The sequence below is a fragment of the Zea mays genome, chromosome 4, assembly GCF_902167145.1.
Source record: "Zea mays cultivar B73 chromosome 4, Zm-B73-REFERENCE-NAM-5.0, whole genome shotgun sequence".
Classification (NCBI taxonomy): domain Eukaryota; kingdom Viridiplantae; phylum Streptophyta; class Magnoliopsida; order Poales; family Poaceae; genus Zea; species Zea mays.
This window is the reverse complement of record NC_050099.1, coordinates 169,819,511-169,837,063: the sequence shown is the minus strand read 5'-3', so window position 1 is coordinate 169,837,063 and position 17,553 is coordinate 169,819,511. Positions and strand designations below refer to the sequence as shown.

General features: G+C 46.9%; 2 protein-coding genes across 2 annotated transcripts; both read left to right on the top strand.

Moving 5' to 3' along the window:
- The first annotated feature begins 6,251 nt into the window (after positions 1 to 6,251).
- On the top strand, positions 6,252 to 14,612 carry LOC109945580 (protein FAM32A-like). The gene is made up of 2 exons (XM_020551901.1): positions 6,252 to 6,474; positions 14,488 to 14,612. The coding sequence occupies exons 1-2, from the start codon at positions 6,252 to 6,254 to the stop codon at positions 14,610 to 14,612; spliced, it is 348 nt and encodes a 115-aa protein (XP_020407490.1).
- Positions 13,482 to 14,031, top strand: LOC109946058 (classical arabinogalactan protein 9-like). Its single transcript, XM_035967389.1, has 2 exons — positions 13,482 to 13,598; positions 13,694 to 14,031. The coding sequence occupies exons 1-2, from the start codon at positions 13,503 to 13,505 to the stop codon at positions 13,826 to 13,828; spliced, it is 231 nt and encodes a 76-aa protein (XP_035823282.1). The 5' UTR covers positions 13,482 to 13,502; the 3' UTR covers positions 13,829 to 14,031.
- Positions 14,613 to 17,553: the final 2,941 nt, after the last annotated feature.

Sequence of the window (17,553 nt, the reverse complement as noted above, 5' to 3'; positions counted from 1 at the left end):
GTTACCTCAAGGCGGGCTCCGGGGACTCCTCGGCGGCGACGGGGACGCGACGGAGACTCGGGTCGACGGTGGCGGCTGCACGGCGAACGACGGGTGAGCGCGGGCAGAGAGAAATAGGGAGGGGGAGAGGGAATTGGGGCGCGTTCCGGGTTGCGGACGCCAGAGCGGAGCTCACCGGGGCTAAGGGCGCGGCGGAGCTCCACCGGCGACGAGGAAACGGCTCGGGCGGCGATGGTTAGTGGCGGCGGCGCTCTGCGTGCGCGCAGCGAGGGGGAGAGAGAGTCTGCTGGGGCGCAAATGGGGGAGGGGGGTGAGGGCGAGTGGGGTTCGGGGCTCAAGTGGCCAGGGGCGAGGTGGGGCGAGTTCCACGCGCGACGTGGGCGCGGGGAAGGTGGGCGCGAGCAGCTCGGGCGGCGGTTACGCGAGGAAGACGGGGCTGACAGCCCGGGCCCGCGAGCAGAGAGAGAGCGAGGGAGCGAGCGCGCGTGGGGAAAGCGGGCGCCGACAGGTGGGGCCCGCTGCGCAGAGAGAGGAGGGGAGGGAGGCGCGCGCGCGAGAGATGGGCCGGCTGGGCCGAAAGGCCGAGGGGGCGGCTGGGTTGGGCTGCTTTACCTTTTTCTTTTATTCTGAATTGTTTCTCCCTTTTCTTTTATTTATTCTATTTGATTCAAACTCAAATGAGCCCCAAATTCAAATTAAACCTTTTGAGAATTATGCACCAAACAAAAGTGAAATCTAGGGTTCAACATGATGCAACAATTCATACTCCACTAGGGTTTAACATAATAGACTATAATTACAAGTAAAATAAGTACTTAGCTCCTATAGAAATGAGAAAGAAAAGAATTAGGAAGGATGAGAAAAGGAAGTAACACCTGAATTTGTGAATATGAGCAAAGAAATTTTATACCCCCAAATTCAGGGTGTTACATAGGCGTAGCAGTCGGCATGACCATAGGCGGGCCGACAGTAATTGCGTCAACAGGCGCGCAGGAGCAGCAGGCCAACCGCTAATCAGACTCTGGCCCCACCTGCAGGCTCGCATCCTCCCCTGAGGCGGGCCCGAGGGCCACTGTCGGTACCCTGAATTAGGGGTACCCTCTTCTACAGCATGAAGACGCTGTACACGTACGTCGCCTCCAAACCACACGGAGAACGGCACCCGACCCCACCACATGGGCAGGTCTAAGGGCACCATGTGGCAAGGAAAGATAATACATCCCAGGATGCATCATTGGGTTCGGACCTCCATAGAGGGACACCAGACCCCTGTACGTACAAGTCCGGAGCTCCCAAGAAGGCATGCCGGGTCCCTCGGGTAGGCCCCAGATCCCTCCGAGTAAGGTCCGGGCCTTGGCAAGGTCCCGGGACGGGGAGGACCCCGACATGAGTAAGGGTCCGGTTCTGGCACGTGTCCAGGCCTTGCCCTACACTCCCCACTCAGGCGGAGACCCGCTGCTGCCGCGTGGTTTGTGGCCCATGACATAAGCCAACGGGCCGAGCCTGACAAAAGGCCCCTAAGGCCGCGCATCCTCTGCATTTATTGCGGAGAGGACGCGCCGCCTGCCACCACGCTGACGGACGACGTGCCCTCTCAGCATTTAATGCGTCCTGTCCAATGCGCTGGCAGACGGCGTCAGGGTCATCCACCAGACGGCGCGCCTGACCAGTCTGTTGACAAACAGTGCGCCCGCCGTGCGGTGTACTGTGCTCACCACCCCTTCTACAAGAAGCTTCCCTTGCACGCCGAGGATAAGCAGATCTCGGATGTCAGGGCACGAGAAGATTGCCCCAGCAGCGAACATTTGTAGCTCCAAGCTCTATATTCATTATGTCTCTGGGCCCACATATCGGGGTTCAGTACCTTTGTGCATGCCCCCCTTCAGATATAAATGGGGAGGCATGCAGCGTTACAAGACAGATCCAATCTTAGGCTCACTTAGACGCTCACAAGTTCATACAAGCTCTCAAGCAATACATAACACAGTAGAGTAGGGTGTTACGCTCCGGCGGCCCGAACCACTCTTAATCCTTGTGTGTTCTTGTGTTTCCTCCCAGTTTCCAACTAACAAGCAAAACAGTTAGGCCCCTCCTCATCTTAGGATTTAGGGCGGATGCACTCCGCCACCCGGCCGGAGATTTCCTCTCCGACACACATGTAACACATAAGAATGTAAATAATGATGATAAATCGATAAATTGTTTACATTCTCATTTCATAACCATGAATAAATACTCATAATATTCATATTTTATTGATACCTTCGGCTTGTCGGAAGGCGTGAACGTGAGAGTGATGCGAGAGCTATTACAGTTTCGCCTGAACAGTATAGTGTTACTGTTCATCTATTTATAGGCACGAGACGCAGTCCAAACAAGATTACATTCATGCCCCCGGCTTTTACTGCTAACAATAAGACAAGCTGTCAAGGGTTAAGTAGTCTTTTATCCTTTAGGTCGGTTCCATCTTCCACCTTCGTCGTTGTGCTAAGCCGATGCTTTTTCGGCCACAGCTTCGACGCCCGTTCATCCTGTTCCATATCACACATGCTTTAATCCCGAAGTCGAAGCCTCCTGTATCAGTCTGTGTTACACTGAAAAACATATTAGTCACGCTTTTAGGACCTTCGGAAGAGGAAGGCCCCCAATAATTGCCGAAGAAGGACACGACGAAGACCTATCACCTGGAGGCGACATAAGTAGTATACTGCTAGATACATATAGGGAGAGAGCACGCAAGCGAGAAAGAAGCCCAACCGAAGCAGCTCCAAACCGAGAGGCACCCGCACCAGGCGTCAGTCCAAGAAGGACGAGAGAATGCAAGTGCCTTCCTAGCCCTGGACTCGCCGAGGCGACACAACAACACCAGCAACTTCGTAGCATATGCCGACTGCTGCCGCACTATGGGCCTTGGTTGTCCAATATCTCAGACCTGGACTCCTCATCGCCAAGATAACCAAAGCATGGCAGGTGCCACCGTGTCCTCCTCGGCGGCACACATGGAGAAAGGCTAAGAGCAAGACCGACTCGCCTCGTACCCACGTCGACGAGCGTCGGTCGGCTCGTGGCTACGACCGTGGGCGGACGCAGCAGGTTAGGGAGGAAGAACAGGGCGAAGGCCGAGAAGGCGAACAAGACGTCTGATGACGACGAAAACGATGGTGCGCGCATGCTGTGATACGTCCTCGTGGACGTACAATAGCCACTGCGCGGGTCGGTGTCGGGACTGGTGTCGGACGAATACGGGGAGGAGGCACATGCTCCCACGCCCTCTGCTGAGAATAGGGTGGCGCGGAGGCGGAGGCATGAGGGAAGAGAAAAAAGAAGCAGGATGGCGAATGAGGTGGCGACAATTGAGTCAAGGACCATCATTATGATGTGGAGGTATAGATGACCAAATGAACCATGTTTGGTGGGCCGGCCCGAGGCGCGACCCATTTAGTAGTGTCTGGGCCAGCCCGGCACGAGCGCCATGCCGTGTTTGGGTCGTAGCCTTGACCCATAGTGCTTGCCCGGCCCGGCACAATTATATATTTTTTATTTTACAAATAATCGTATATACATATATATATATATATATTCAATATTAAAAACATCTGAGCATGATATTCTACTGGTTAGATGGCTTCACCTAGTGTCTTTCGCCCTTCTTATATCAAGCTGTGGGTTCAAACCCCACCTCTTGAACCACTTTTTAACATTTTACGCTGATTTAACCAAATGACCCGGCAGAGTTAGTGGGCCAACGTGGAGGTTGGTTGCGGGTTAATTCGAAATAGATGTGAGGGGTTATTTGTAAAAAGATGACCACCGTTGAAATTAATGTTTTAACATAGTAGAGATAGAAATTTTATATAAAAATTTTCTATATCTTTTTATTGTCTAACAGATTTTCTATATCTCATTTGTATTTTATAGAGTCGTTCTTGTTTTTTATCTTTGGGTAACAAAAAAATATAAATAAAAATAACTATATTTAGACAAACAATTAAAGAAGTTGTAGAAAGATAATTTTTCATCAAAATCTCTACAGTTAGAACTTATTTGGATGCAAGACGATTGAAGGTTTCCCCATTTAATCCCTATGTATCCAAACAAGCATTTGACAATTAAGAAAGATATGTTTACAATCACTCTCACCCACTGAAAAAATAAATTTTTATGCTCTCCTAAAAATTTGAAAACATCTAATTTACCTCTTAAGCAGTTTTAGCTAACATGAGTACGTCACACTACATCAGTTGTTCTACGTGACACCACGTTAGGAAGATCTAGAATAGCTATAGTGAGTAAATAGCTTATTAAAATTCTTCCAATGACACTTGCTAGCAAAAAATACAAATATAGATCAAAGACAGGACAAAAAAAATTACGAAAAACGACGCAGACCAACCGAAACATTCACTGAACGAGAAAAAATTATAGAACACAAGAACTGCGGTGACCGTTTTTTTGCAATTTAGCATTTTTAGAGAAAAAAAATCATATTTAGCTCTCTAGACGATATAATAACGTTTTTAAACCCTTTGCTCAGTGACATAGACCACGACGCCGAGATAATATGTCTCGGTGCCTTGACTTATGCGTGGAGGCCAGAGCAGCCGCACATGAGTTTGAAACTTTGAATTCTAAAGTGTTTTTTTCTTCTAAAAGCTGTAGTTCTGTGCTTATATATTTGGTTTGCCCCAAGCGCTATTGTAAGCATAGCAGTAATTTCAGCTAGAGAAAAAGGAGTCGCGTTTGTTTAGTTAAGTTTGTTGTGCAGAGAAAATGACTTTGTTCGAGGACTCCATGTAGTTTTATTCTAACCTTCAACTTCAAGTTTTTGTTTCGATATAATCTCTCAGTTGCATGCATAACTGGGTACGGGGATTACCGCGGGGAGAAAATCCCCCGCTCGGGGACGGGGATGGGGGAAAATCCTCTCCGTTACACTTCACGGGGATGGGAACGAGGATTCTTCTCCCTCGCAGGGACGGGTATGGGGGCTCAACCCTCGACGGAGAATTCTCCATTGTCATCTCTAGTCTCATGACTAGCAGCGTGTCGCACGCTACATTACATACATGTGCGCGCAGAACGAAACAAACCCGTGCTCACACACTTGGCACCAAGATCTATGATACTAGAGTTTTAATATATTTTGACATAAATATAATCAAGTCATGCTGAGATATAAAGATCACGTCTCCAGCCACGAACCGAGTGGGTAGCCCCATGTATGCGCCCCTGAGTGGCCAGAGCACAACAAACTTTCCACATGAAACACACAGAAACACACATGAAACACACAAACTTTCGTAGGACTTTCGTAAGCGAAAAACCTGCGTGGCCAGAGCACTGAGCAGAGCATTGACGACATGGAACACACAGAACTACGACGCTCGAACGGGCAGCTCACCTACGAACGTTGCACACGAAAAGAGCAACGCTAGTTCCAGACTACCGCGCTTTGGCCGGATCCGCAGCAGAAGAGCCCTACAAACGACAAAAAAAAAAAAGACGGCGGATCGGTAGCCGCTGCCGAGCAGGTGAACAATCGGTGAGCAGATCGGAGCAGAGAAACTATACGTTGGCTAGAGGTTGCTCGGCGATGGATTCCAGAGGGAACAGGAGCCCCTCGCAGCTAGGCCATATAGAACCGAGAGAGGGGAAATGAAATCTGCTGTCGAAGGCCAGATATAGGTGGTTGGCGGTACCTACACGATGACCTGGAACAGCAGCAGCAGGACGACGGCGCTGTGCGAGTGCTCAACGGTGAGAAGACCGGTCGCAGATTTTTTGGAGAGGGAAGAGGAGGGGATTCCACATGGCCGGAGGCGGAGGGAGCAGATGGGTGAGGGGCGAGACGTAGGCGTACGCGTACCCGTGGAGCCAAATCCGACTGCAGGCACGACGAGTTTGGCGACCGCCGCAGCATGACAGATGCGACGGATCAACGGCGAGTGCTCTGCTCAACGGCCAAAAACCGCTTGGAACAGGAGCTCGGACTCGGACACGAACACGGACACCGCGTGGAACAGGAGCTCGGACTCGGACTCGGACACGGACACTCTGAACGATGTAATCCCGTTTGCCTTGGTAATATATATTTCTCCTGCAATCCCGTTTGTCTTGGTAATATATATTTCTCCTGCAATCCCGTTCGATTTGGCAGTCTCTTTATAAATTTCGCGGTTCCATCTCTCGTGCTCAACAGCAGTCTCTAGCGGTCTCTCTACAATTTTACTAGATTTCTTTGTTACATCAAGATGTTGGAATACCAAAACATCGTTGGAGGACGGCTGCAGCTGAAGGGTAAAGCGCTAGACGTGAAAGATGGTGGAGTAAAGAAAAAGAAGAAGTACCAACGTGAGGAGTCGTCTCAGACTGAATCTGATAAGAATGGAGACGAAAAGAACCCACATTCTGACTATGACCATCTCACACGAGCAGAGCGCCGCTACATGGAACAGAAGCAGAAGATCCACTACAGTAAACGAAGAAAGTTCCGACGGTCACGCTATCTCCGACGGCTTCCTACGAGGCCGTCGGATATTATCTTATGTCCGACGGCCAACAGGGGCTCTCGGACATAAAGACTTATGTCCGACGGCTAGTCACGAGGCCGTCGGACATAAGCTTATATCCGACGGCCGCGTGACTAGCCGTCGGACATAAGGTTTTTTAACACACGGACCGTCCCGGCGCGGTTCATTTTCACGCGCGCGCGCTCGCTTCTCGCTTCTCTCTCTCTGCCCGCTCACCGCCGCCGCCGTCGACGCTCGCCGCCGCCGCCGTCGAGGCCCGCCGCCCCGCCGCCCGGCCACCTGCCGCCCCGCCGCCGCCGTCGACGCTCGCCGCCGCCGCCGTCGAGGCCCGCCGCCCCGCCGCCCGGCCACCCGCCGCCCCGCCGCGGCCGTCCGCCGCCCCGCCGCGGCCGTCCGCCGCCCCGCCGCGGCCGCCCGCCGCCCGCCGCCCCGCCGTCGGCCGCCACGCACAGCCCGCCGTCGACGCCCGCCCCGCCCGCCCGCCGTAAGGTATTAATGTATTATTAATATTTTGTATATATTAATATTGTTTTGTAGTTTATTTTATTATATCCGAGGGCCTAAATTTAATTAGTGGTGCTTAGATAATTTTAATTTTTAATTTCCGACGGTAATTATTATGCCCTCGGAATTAAGGTCAGTTTATATGATTTGTCACCCGTAATAATGTTATGTAGTGGTGTCTATATAATTTAAACTCTTAATTTCCGAGGGTAATTATTAAGCCCTCGGAAATAAGGTTGTTTTATTTGATTTAGGTTCCCGTGAAATGATTTTTTGTAGTGCTATTGTATTAGTTTGGTTAATTAGTGGCTATTGTATTAGTGTGGTTAATTAGTAATCATAACTAATTAAGTTAACGAAACCTAGACGTCACCCGTTTCGGCCCAACACACCTTACATGCGACGCATGTGAGGTATGTTGGGCCGGAATTGTCCCTTTATTGGACAGCCTCGGGGTGACCGACAGAGTCCGTGTTTATGACAAAGGCATGTGCTCCTGCTTAGTTTCGGCAGCATAACCCCTGTGTTCTCCAATTGCACCATTTTTAGGCGTGCGATTGGAGAACAGCGGGGTTATGCTGCCGAAATTTCGCACGACCACATGTCTTGTCATAAATACGGGCTCGTCGGTCACGCTTGGGTGGGTTTAGGACCTATCCTTTCCTACAGATGTAGGGGCGTGATTTCTTCGTAAAAACGGATTGTCCGTGCATTACTTATCTAATTAAGTTAACGTCTCGTATCTAGTATGGAGGAGAATCGTCGATGGATGTATGAAGGTTGGAAGAAAAGAGGTGCTCTATCAAGTGAGTGGGTTGCCAAGACTGATGCTTTTCTCGACCATGCTTTTGCTCGGTCAGAGACTGGAACCGATGTTAGGTGCCCTTGTAGCAAGTGTCGGAACATTAATTTCCTTGACAGGAGGACTATGTCTATACATATTTGCAAGAACGGTTATATGCCAGGCTATGAGGTGTGGGTGCACCACGGTGAGGACCCACCTCCTCGTACTGTATCGGAAGTTCAGTCACATGAAGAGGAGGACTACGATAGGATGGAAGAGATGCTTGACGATGTACGCCATGAGCTTCTAATCGTCGATTCGGAGAACCCCGGTCAACCCACCGAGTTTGAGGATCCAGCTACACCTGAGGTTCAGAAGTTCTTCGAGCTCCTTAAAGCTGCCGAAGAGCCATTGCATGAGCACACAAAAGTGACCGTCCTTGTATTTGTGACTCGACTTATGGCTATTAAGTCTAAGTTTGCATTCTCAAACAACTGTTACAAGGAACTTTTGAACTTGATCAGTGATGTACTTCCGGAGAATCACAAGATGCCAAAGGACATGTATCAGTCTAAAAAGCTGTTATCTGGCCTCGGTATGGACTACGAAAAAATCGATGTCTGTGAAAATAATTGTATGCTTTTCTGGAAGGAGACCGCAGGTGAGAAGGAGTGTACTGTATGTGGTGAGCGTAGATTCGTTGAGGTTGAAAACGACGATGGTTTGACCGTGACTACGAAGATTGCACGTAAGCAGCTTCGTTACATGCCTCTTATACCTCGGTTGAAACGTTTGTTCATCTCCAAGAATACAGCCAGACACATGAGGTGGCACAAAGAAGGGGTACGTGAGAATCGAAATGTCATGGTGCACCCAGCTGATACAGATGCATGGAAGGCACTAGATGCTTTTGATTCCAGCTTTGCTGATGAAGTGAGGAATGTTCGCTTCGGTTTGGCAACAGATGGTTTCTCGCCATTCAATCTAACTGCAACGTCGTACTCATGTTGGCCCGTCTTTGCTGTTCCATACAACCTTCCACCAGCTCTTTGCATGAAATATGAATTTATTTTCTTGTGTCTTGTAATACCTGGTCCGGATCATCCTGGAACAAAGATCGATGTGATGATGAGGCCCCTGATTGAAGAATTGAAAATTTTGTGGGCAGGAGTCGAGGCGTACGATTGTTACAAGAAACAGAAGTTCAACCTGAGAGCCGCGTTTTTATGGTCTATTCATGATTTTATGGCTTATGGTATCTTTGCTGGATGGAGTTGTCATGGGATTTTGACATGTCCGATATGCGTTGAAGACACTTCATGCTTTCGACTAAAGTTTGGTGGAAAGATATGTTACTTCGATTGCCATAGATGTTTTTTGCCAGAGGATCACCCGTTCAGGTTCGATAGGAACGCTTTTAAAAAGGACACGATTGTGACGAGGGGACCACCCAAGCGTCTAAGTGGTCCAGAGATTCTCGCGAGACTTAATGATTTGAAACTAAACGAACATGGAAATCGTTTTGAAGGTTATGGAACCGAGCATAATTGGACTCACAAATGTGGTCTATGGGAACTCCCTTATATGAAAGCCTTGATTCTAATGCATAACATTGATGTCATGCACCAGGAACGAAATATGGGTGAAAGCATTATCAGCACTTGCATGAATATCACTGACAAAACAAAAGACAACCCTAAGGCAAGGAAAGACTTGGCCTTAATCTGTAGAAGACCAACTATGGAGATAGGAGAGAATCAGAAGAAGCCACGTGCTCCTTTCAGTATTAAACCTAAAAGGAAGAAACAATTGATGAAATGGTTGAAAAACTTAAAGTTCCCAGATGGTTACGCCGCGGGCTTTAGAAGGTCTGTGAATTTGAAGACGGGCAAGTTTTCTGGGTTGAAGAGTCATGACTACCACATAATAATGGAAAGACTCCTTCCTGTTATGTTTCGTGGTTTTGTAAAAAATGATGTATGGAAAGCATTAGCGGAGCTAAGCTACTTTTATAGACATCTTTGTGCCAAAGAAATAAAGAAAGAGATGATGGAGAAGCTTGAGCAACAAATACCGATTTTGGTATGCAAACTTGAAAAACTATTTCCACCAGGTTTCTTCAATCCGATGCAACATCTACTTGTTCACCTACCATACGAAGCTAAGGTAGGAGGTCCTGTGCAATATAGATGGATGTATCACATCGAAAGGACACTAAAGAAGCTACGTGCAATGGTTGGTAATAAGAGACGAGTTGAAGGGTGCATCGCTGAAGAATTCAAATATAAAGAGATAGCATCGTTCACGGGCCTGTACTTTGCAGAGGAACACAATGTCAATGCCCATACGTTGCGGTATCATGTCGACGAGCCCCCTATCAGTGATATTGAAATTTTTCAATGGAGGGGCAAAACTGTAGGACCCAGCACAACATACTGTTTCACCAACGACGAATGGAAGACTGCTTTACTCTACATGTATAACAACATGGAAGAGATGAGTCAGTTTCTCCTGTAAGTGTAAACTTTATTTTAGTCATTGCCGCTAGAATTTTTGTTGTGAGACTAAAATGTTTGTTTCCTTGTACTAACAGGGAATTTGATTCTGAAAATTGCATCTCTGGCTGTGAACGTGACCAGATTCGTCGAGAGGGAAAAGATGGGGGACTTAATTTCTTGTGTTGGTTTCGAGATTATGTAGATAAAAACGACAATATACACCCGGACCTTCGACAATTATCCCTAGGAGCAGTAACTGGCAGATGTTATGGTCGGTATGATGTCAATGGTTTTAGATTCCGTTCCACAAGGTTCGAAGATGATCATCCTCTAGCAGCCACGACAAATTCCGGAGTTGTAACTAGAGCTGTCGATGATGAAGGGAAGGTGACTAATTATTATGGAGTCATTAATGATATAATCGAGTACAAGTTTTTTGGAGATAAACAACTCAAAGTGGTGTTCTTTGATTGTGATTGGTTTTCTCCAAACTCAACGCGAGAAAATCAATATGGCATGGTGGAAGTCAAACACAACGACAGATTAAAAGGCCACGACACTATAATCCTTGCCCACCAATGCGAGCAGGTGTATTATATGACATATCCATCTAAGAAAAAGGGTTTGGTTGATTGGAGGGTAGTGTACAAAGTTAATCCTCGTGAACGACTATATGCTCCTGGTGATGCTGGTTATGTTGAAAGTCAAATCGAGCACGAAGTGGGGGCTGCTGAGATTTTCCAAGACGAAGAACTTACAAGCACGTTTAATGTACAAACTGAAATGTTGGAAGAATCTTTATTAGGTGATCAAAATGATGTAGAGGTTCCTCCAAAACGAAAACGAGTGACGAGAAAGAAGAAAGCTACTTGGCGTCCATTAAATCGACGAAAGCAACTAGATCCTGATTTTGATTACGATTACGATTGACGAGTATGGAACATGATTTTATTGCATATTTTATTATTTTATTGCATATTTTATGATTTTGTTGCATATTTTATTGTCGATTTATGTACTAACTTGTTGTTGTTAAAATAGGATGTCAAAGAAAATGAAGTCTTTTGCTCGTAGTTTGCTTGGGACGAGGAGTAGCTCGAGGAGCAGCTCGAGGGGTGAGGATTCAGTTTTTCAGGGCTCAGGTTCTACCATGAGCAGACGGAGAGCGCTGGCAGAACATTTGCCTCCACAAGATGTAAGTTAGTTGTTAAATTACATTATTTGAGTTACTTAATATTGTATGATGTACGGTATTTGTTTCATAGGATGCTGAAATTGAGGAACCAGTGGTAGAGGATCATGCAAGAGATGATGTTGAAGATGATGGTGGAGATGATGGTGGAGATGATGCTGGAGACGATGCTGGGGATTCTGGGGCTGGTGGAGATTCCGCAGCTGGGTCTGGAACTTCTCGAGTTAGGAGAATGAGGAAGCTGCATTTTGTTGGACCACCTCCAGAGCTTCCACCCGAATCTCGGGTTTTGATAAAGCCTAGTGGAAAGTGAGTGACATGTCTTTGCTTAAATGTTATTGAAAGTTATGTTTTAATTTCCACATTGTGTATACTATTTCCAGGTCTTGGATCGACGACTCGTTCACAGGCACAGGACACTACAGGCAGGTGAACATGGTGCTTGGTAATCTTGTTCGTCTGCACTGGCCTGGTGTTGTGACTTTGCCTACTGGCGAGTCTGTCCCCGCCACCACTTGGGAGCATTATCGCTATGGTGTCTGTAGAACGTTTGGCAACACACAGGCACTAGTTTGGGATGCATTCTGGGTATGAATTATTTATACTATTTTAGTTATTCCATACATGTTTGCTTTTATGATAACACTAATTTTTTTTGCAGAAACGGTACAAGTTGCCGGACGATGGATCATATGATATGAACGCTCGTTACGTGTTTGAGTATAACGCGAACGATGTCGTTGCAGATGCAATGTACTATGCACGAATTCAGGCTATAAAGGCATGGTACAGAGCAAATGCTGATGATCGACCGATGCCAAATACCAAGGCCGAGTGGTCATCAATTTACTTGACGGAGGAGCAATACCTAGAGGTAAACAGGTTCTTGCCTCTCAAATCGCACGAAGCCATGTATTTGCTTGCTTTATTTAAAAAATTTCATGTAGGTGTCGGTGCCGTGGATGGCCACCCGATCGGAGGGTTATCGGGCATTGTGCAGATGGTGGGCTTCCCCTGAGTTTCGTGCCATTTCCGAAAGGAACAGGGGAAACCGTGGGACCGAGTCGTTCCACAACTACGGTGGTGATGGTCATGTGCGCTTGGCTAAGCGAATGGTAAGTCACAGTTTGTTGTAACTTTTGAATTACATAGAAATGTGTCATTGTAACTTTTATGTACAGGAAGTCAAATTCGGTCGTACGCCCACGGATGTGGAGGTGTATATGCAAGGGCATAGGGGTTCTGATCCTCAGAATCCTGATGTGTTATGCACTCAGACGGCCACCGACCGTCTAGTGAGTTTTTGATACTCTATTATGTGTTTGATATTGTTTGCAATGGCATATATAGGGGTTATGCACTTATATTTGATATTGTTTGCCTCCAGGCTTCGTATGGGGAGGAGATGGTTCAACGCCATGGGCAGGAGTACGATTGGAGGAGCCAGCCAATCGACCCTCAGGCAGCATATGCTAGCGGAGGAGGACAAGCCCACGGACGGTGAGATTATTTAATTTGGATTACAAAATTGGCATCATATGCTTGCGATTCAACTGAGGCATGAGTTACTATACTAAGTGCATGGTTCACTCTTGTAGGTTGGGTATTTTTGATTCTACGATTGATTCCAGAGAGCTAAGACGCCGTGGACGACAGTCCACATCGTCGTCTTCACAGTCGTCCCGTTCACGATCATCCGCCCACGACATGGAGATGGCAGTGTTGCGTCAACAGGCAGAGTACCATCAATCAGTCTTGAGGGAACAATTGGAGTACCAGAGGCAACAATCTGAGTACCAGAGGCAACAAGCCGAGTACCAGAAGAAGAGGGACGAGTATTATGCAAACCTCCAGGCCCAAAATCAAGCTCTTCTCTCGGTAAGCTGAAGTAACATTTTGTAGCTTATTTTGCAAAACACTTGATGTGTATCTTATTAGCTCAACAATGACTTGTATATAATTTGTAGCAACTAGCCCAACAAGCGGGCGTCCCGATGCCGACATATGGGATGCCGCCTCCGGAGTTTGCACTGCCAATGCCAATGTTGGCGCCTCCACCACCGCCTCCGCCTCCGTCACAATTCCCTATGGTATGTACACATATGCGTGTGTGACATGTTCATAGATGTCTTATGTGTTTAAATGAACAACTGAGTGGTTACTATTTCATGTGCTTGTGTTATAGGGATTTCAGACACCACCCGCTTCAGTTGCCGCACCTGGAGATGGGTCTGGTCAGGACGACCCAACACATTCGTGGGTGAACAATCTTTTCAGCACGCATAGTCCAGCCGGAGGAGGTGGCGATGGATATGAGTGATACTGATGTAAAACACTTGTTGAAACCTTTCATGTGAAAGCCTACCCGTCGAATAATGTTCATTTTGGAGTTTGGACAACTATGTTTATGTAAACACTTATTGCAACCATTTGGAACTATGTTGTTATGTTAAATTTTGTGAATGTGAATGCTTATGTGATTATATTTGTGAATGTGTATACTTATGTGAGTATATTTGTTAATGTGAATGTGTATATGTGTATGAATTCTGTTTTGTATTTGCAAATGTCAGATTTTTTAAAATTCAGATTTTTCTGCAAATTCTGAAAAACGTTATGTCCGACGGCTTTCGTGTAAACCGTCGGACATATGCTGTAAGTTATGTCCGACGGCTTAAAGCCGTCGGACATAGGCTCTACGTTATGTCCGACGGCTTTAAGCCGTCGGACATAGCAGTTGTGGGCCCAGGCAGCGGTTAAAACCGTTACTCCGCCTTATCACCGACGGTCGGATGGGGCCGTCGGACATAAACTATGTCCGACGGCAGCCGTCGGACATAATGTTATTTCCGACGCTTTAACGCCGACCGCTTAAAACCGTCGGAGATAAGACACTGCCGTCGGACATAGCTTATGTCCGACGGTTTAGCTCTTATGTCCGACGGCTTTAGCCGTCGGAAATTTTGTCGTTTACTGTAGTGATCGACATGAAAAAGATGGCCAAAGTCGCAAACAAGTCGTACAAGGACTGCATGCAGGACTTCAACCAATACCTGGCTAACCTCAGCGAGCACTATGACATCCCCAAAGTTGGTCCTGGCTAACCTGGCTGTGTTACGCACAAACAATTGTATGTTGTGTGGGTCTATCTACTTTTCTGTTAGCATATTATGTATCGTTTTACATATATTTTAAAACGACTTGTTGCCACCAGTAGATAATATTTATTATCAAAAGCTTGTTCCATGTATTCTGATCACGTGTTTAAGCCTTTTTTTGTTGCCCCTTTTAGTTGCATTCATTTTATTCAAAATGTGATCCGCTTTTGATATTTCTAGGGAACTTATTTTCTTTCAATACAGTGGCAGAGCTTAACAACAGATTATGTCCAAATTTTTCCAAGTCAACATGGCCTTCAATTTAGGAAGTGGGAAATAAGGGTGGGATCATTTGATTCCATGTTTGGATAATTGAATTGAAGATAGGGATAGATAAATAAAGACTACACCCATCTCATGCCCCCTCCTTTTGTCTCAACCCATTTTTATTTCCCTATCCAATCCCCATCCAAACGTTCACATACAAATTATCCACTAGGCTAGATTACTTAAAAAGTAGAAAGTACAACTTCAGATGCAACAAGAAGTTGGCTGAATTGAGGCCCACCTGAAGCATTCAGAACCAAATCGAATTGATTGATGTTTGATGCAAAGAACTATTATTGAGTCTGTATATATTATTTCCATTTTCTCTGAATCGGAACAAGCGCTCATGGACTTGAGAACCAGTTGGAAATCCTTGCCCACCTAGCCTAACTTGGCTAAACTGTCGAGCCGACTTCGCTAATTGGGCGTGATAAGCAGTAATACATCATAATTTGGCGATGTCAGTGTTGATGTCCTCATGCAGAACTGAAAGGGAAATGTGCCCTTGGGCCATTTCTAAGTATTTTGGTGATTGAGTGCAAACACAAGGGCCTAAATGTGAAAATATGCTCATGGATGAACAAAGTGTAAATCACAAGTAAAGGTATGTTTCTAAGCCTTAGTACATTAGTTTTGTGTACTAACATCTTGTCTAAGTGTTAGAAACAGGAGAAAGAAGAAAAGAAAAGAAGTGGAGAGTGGCTGTGTACAGCCAAAGGCTGCTTCGGGCTGGGGCACCGGACTGTCCGGTGTGCACCGGACAGTGTCCGGTGCGCCAGATCAGCGCAGCGCAAACCAGCCGCTCTCGGGTTTTTCCCCGGCGACTTCGGCTAAAATTCACCGGACTGTCCGGTGTGCACCGGACTGTCCGGTGAGCCAACGGTCGGCCGGGCCAACGGTCGGCCGCGCGATCGGCGCGCGACACGTGGCCGAGCCAACGGTCGGAAGGGAGCACCGGACTGTCCGGTGTGCACCGGACTGTCCGGTGCGCCAGATCTGCAACGGTCGGCAACGGTCGGCTTCGCTTTTTATGGAAACAAATCGGGCACCGGACAGTGTCCGGTGTGCACCGGACTGTCCGGTGCGCCACGAGACAGAAGGCAAAGATGGCCTTCTGTTGGAGACTTGTTCTCAAATTCTAAGAGTTAAGAACAAGGCAACATAAAAAGTGTTAAGTGTTAGGACCCTTCGTCCTTCGAAGCATTATATCCCTTCGGGAAATAATGAGTCTCGGACGAAGGTCATGAGAGACATACCTTCGTAAACATAACAAGTAATGACGAAGGACTCACATAAAGCATGAAATATGATATAAGCATCACCAAAGAATCATTTCTATTTTATTAACATGGAAAAACAGAAATGATCCCAAATTACAAATGTACCTTCGATCCTGAGAGAAGGTGGAAATTACGAGCGTGACTCCAAAAGCAAAAATGACCAGTCAGCGTGAACAGTACGGGAGTACTGTTCATCTATTTATAGACGCGGGACGCAGCCCACGTAAAATTACATCCATGTCCATTACATTTGTTAACGGTTTATGGAAATCTATTGAGGACCCCGAAGTCTTTTCATCTTAAGGTCGGTTCCCCCTTGTGCCATCGCGCCGAAGCTTCCCTGCGTACAGCTTCGGCTGCCCCCGACCTTTGTCTGGCTCAGCCTTCGTCCTGGTCGTGCTCCATATCCATAATTCTGAATCCGAAAATACCTGTTCATATAATTCACTTGGAAAACATTGTCAAATCATGTTTTTGAGGACCTTCGGAGGACGAAGGCCCCCAACAGTAGCCCCTCGCAATATTAATTTGTAAATAATAAATTCAGATTGCGATATGGACGAAGGCCTTGAGCCGAAGGTCCGAAAAAACACCTTCCCTTTGCTAGAATAGCAACATTCACTGACAAGCGGGGCCTTTTAACTTTTAACGCCCTAGGCGTATAAATAAGAACACATCGTGAATTCATTTGGTACACACGCCTGCCTTTTGCTTCGGCCCACTAAAAATTTTTAGCTCTTGCTCATTGAGATTTGCTGGTCTTTTTGATTTCGAAGCTTCGGCCTCGGGAACAAATTTTTAGTGTTTCCGAAGATGTCTGAAGACAAGAAGATCCCTGCTGAGACGAAGCTGAGTCTCGAGGAGGAGAAGAATCTGGGGTTCCTGATAGCGATGGCAGAGACTAATACAGAGAAAATCACGAAGGAGATTCTCGAAGGTTTGTCCGAAGATACTGATGACAGCGACAGCTATGATGTGGAAAGTGATGGGGAAGAGGCCGAAGATCGACCGTGGCGACCAAGTCACTCAGTTTTTGGGAAAACAACCATCAAGCAGAGTCACATTGATAATATGAGGGGGCGATACTTCCGAGACATATCTATTGTGAGAGCTGATGCCGGGGAAAAGACTTCTCCCACCCCTGAAGAAGATGAAGTTGTGATTTTCCGAAGCCTCCTCAAGGCTGGGCTTCGATTCCCCCTGAGCAATTTTGTTGTTGAGGTACTGAAAACATTCCAAATCTACCTTCATCAACTCACTCCCGAAGCTATTATAAGAATGGGGATTTTTGTCTGGGCTGCGAGAAGCCAAGGTTTGGAACCAAACGCTAAAAGCTTCTG

Excerpts from the sequence above, each read along its gene's own strand:
- LOC109945580 (XM_020551901.1), top strand. The coding sequence starts at position 6,252 with ATGTTGGAATACCAAAACATCGTTGGAGGACGGCTGCAGCTGAAGGGT. Across the intron at positions 6,475-14,487 it reads GAAGCAGAAGATCCACTACA|TGATCGACATGAAAAAGATG; the intron begins GTAAACGAAGAA and ends CGTTTACTGTAG.
- LOC109946058 (XM_035967389.1), top strand. The coding sequence starts at position 13,503 with ATGCCGACATATGGGATGCCGCCTCCGGAGTTTGCACTGCCAATGCCA. Across the intron at positions 13,599-13,693 it reads CTCCGTCACAATTCCCTATG|GGATTTCAGACACCACCCGC; the intron begins GTATGTACACAT and ends CTTGTGTTATAG.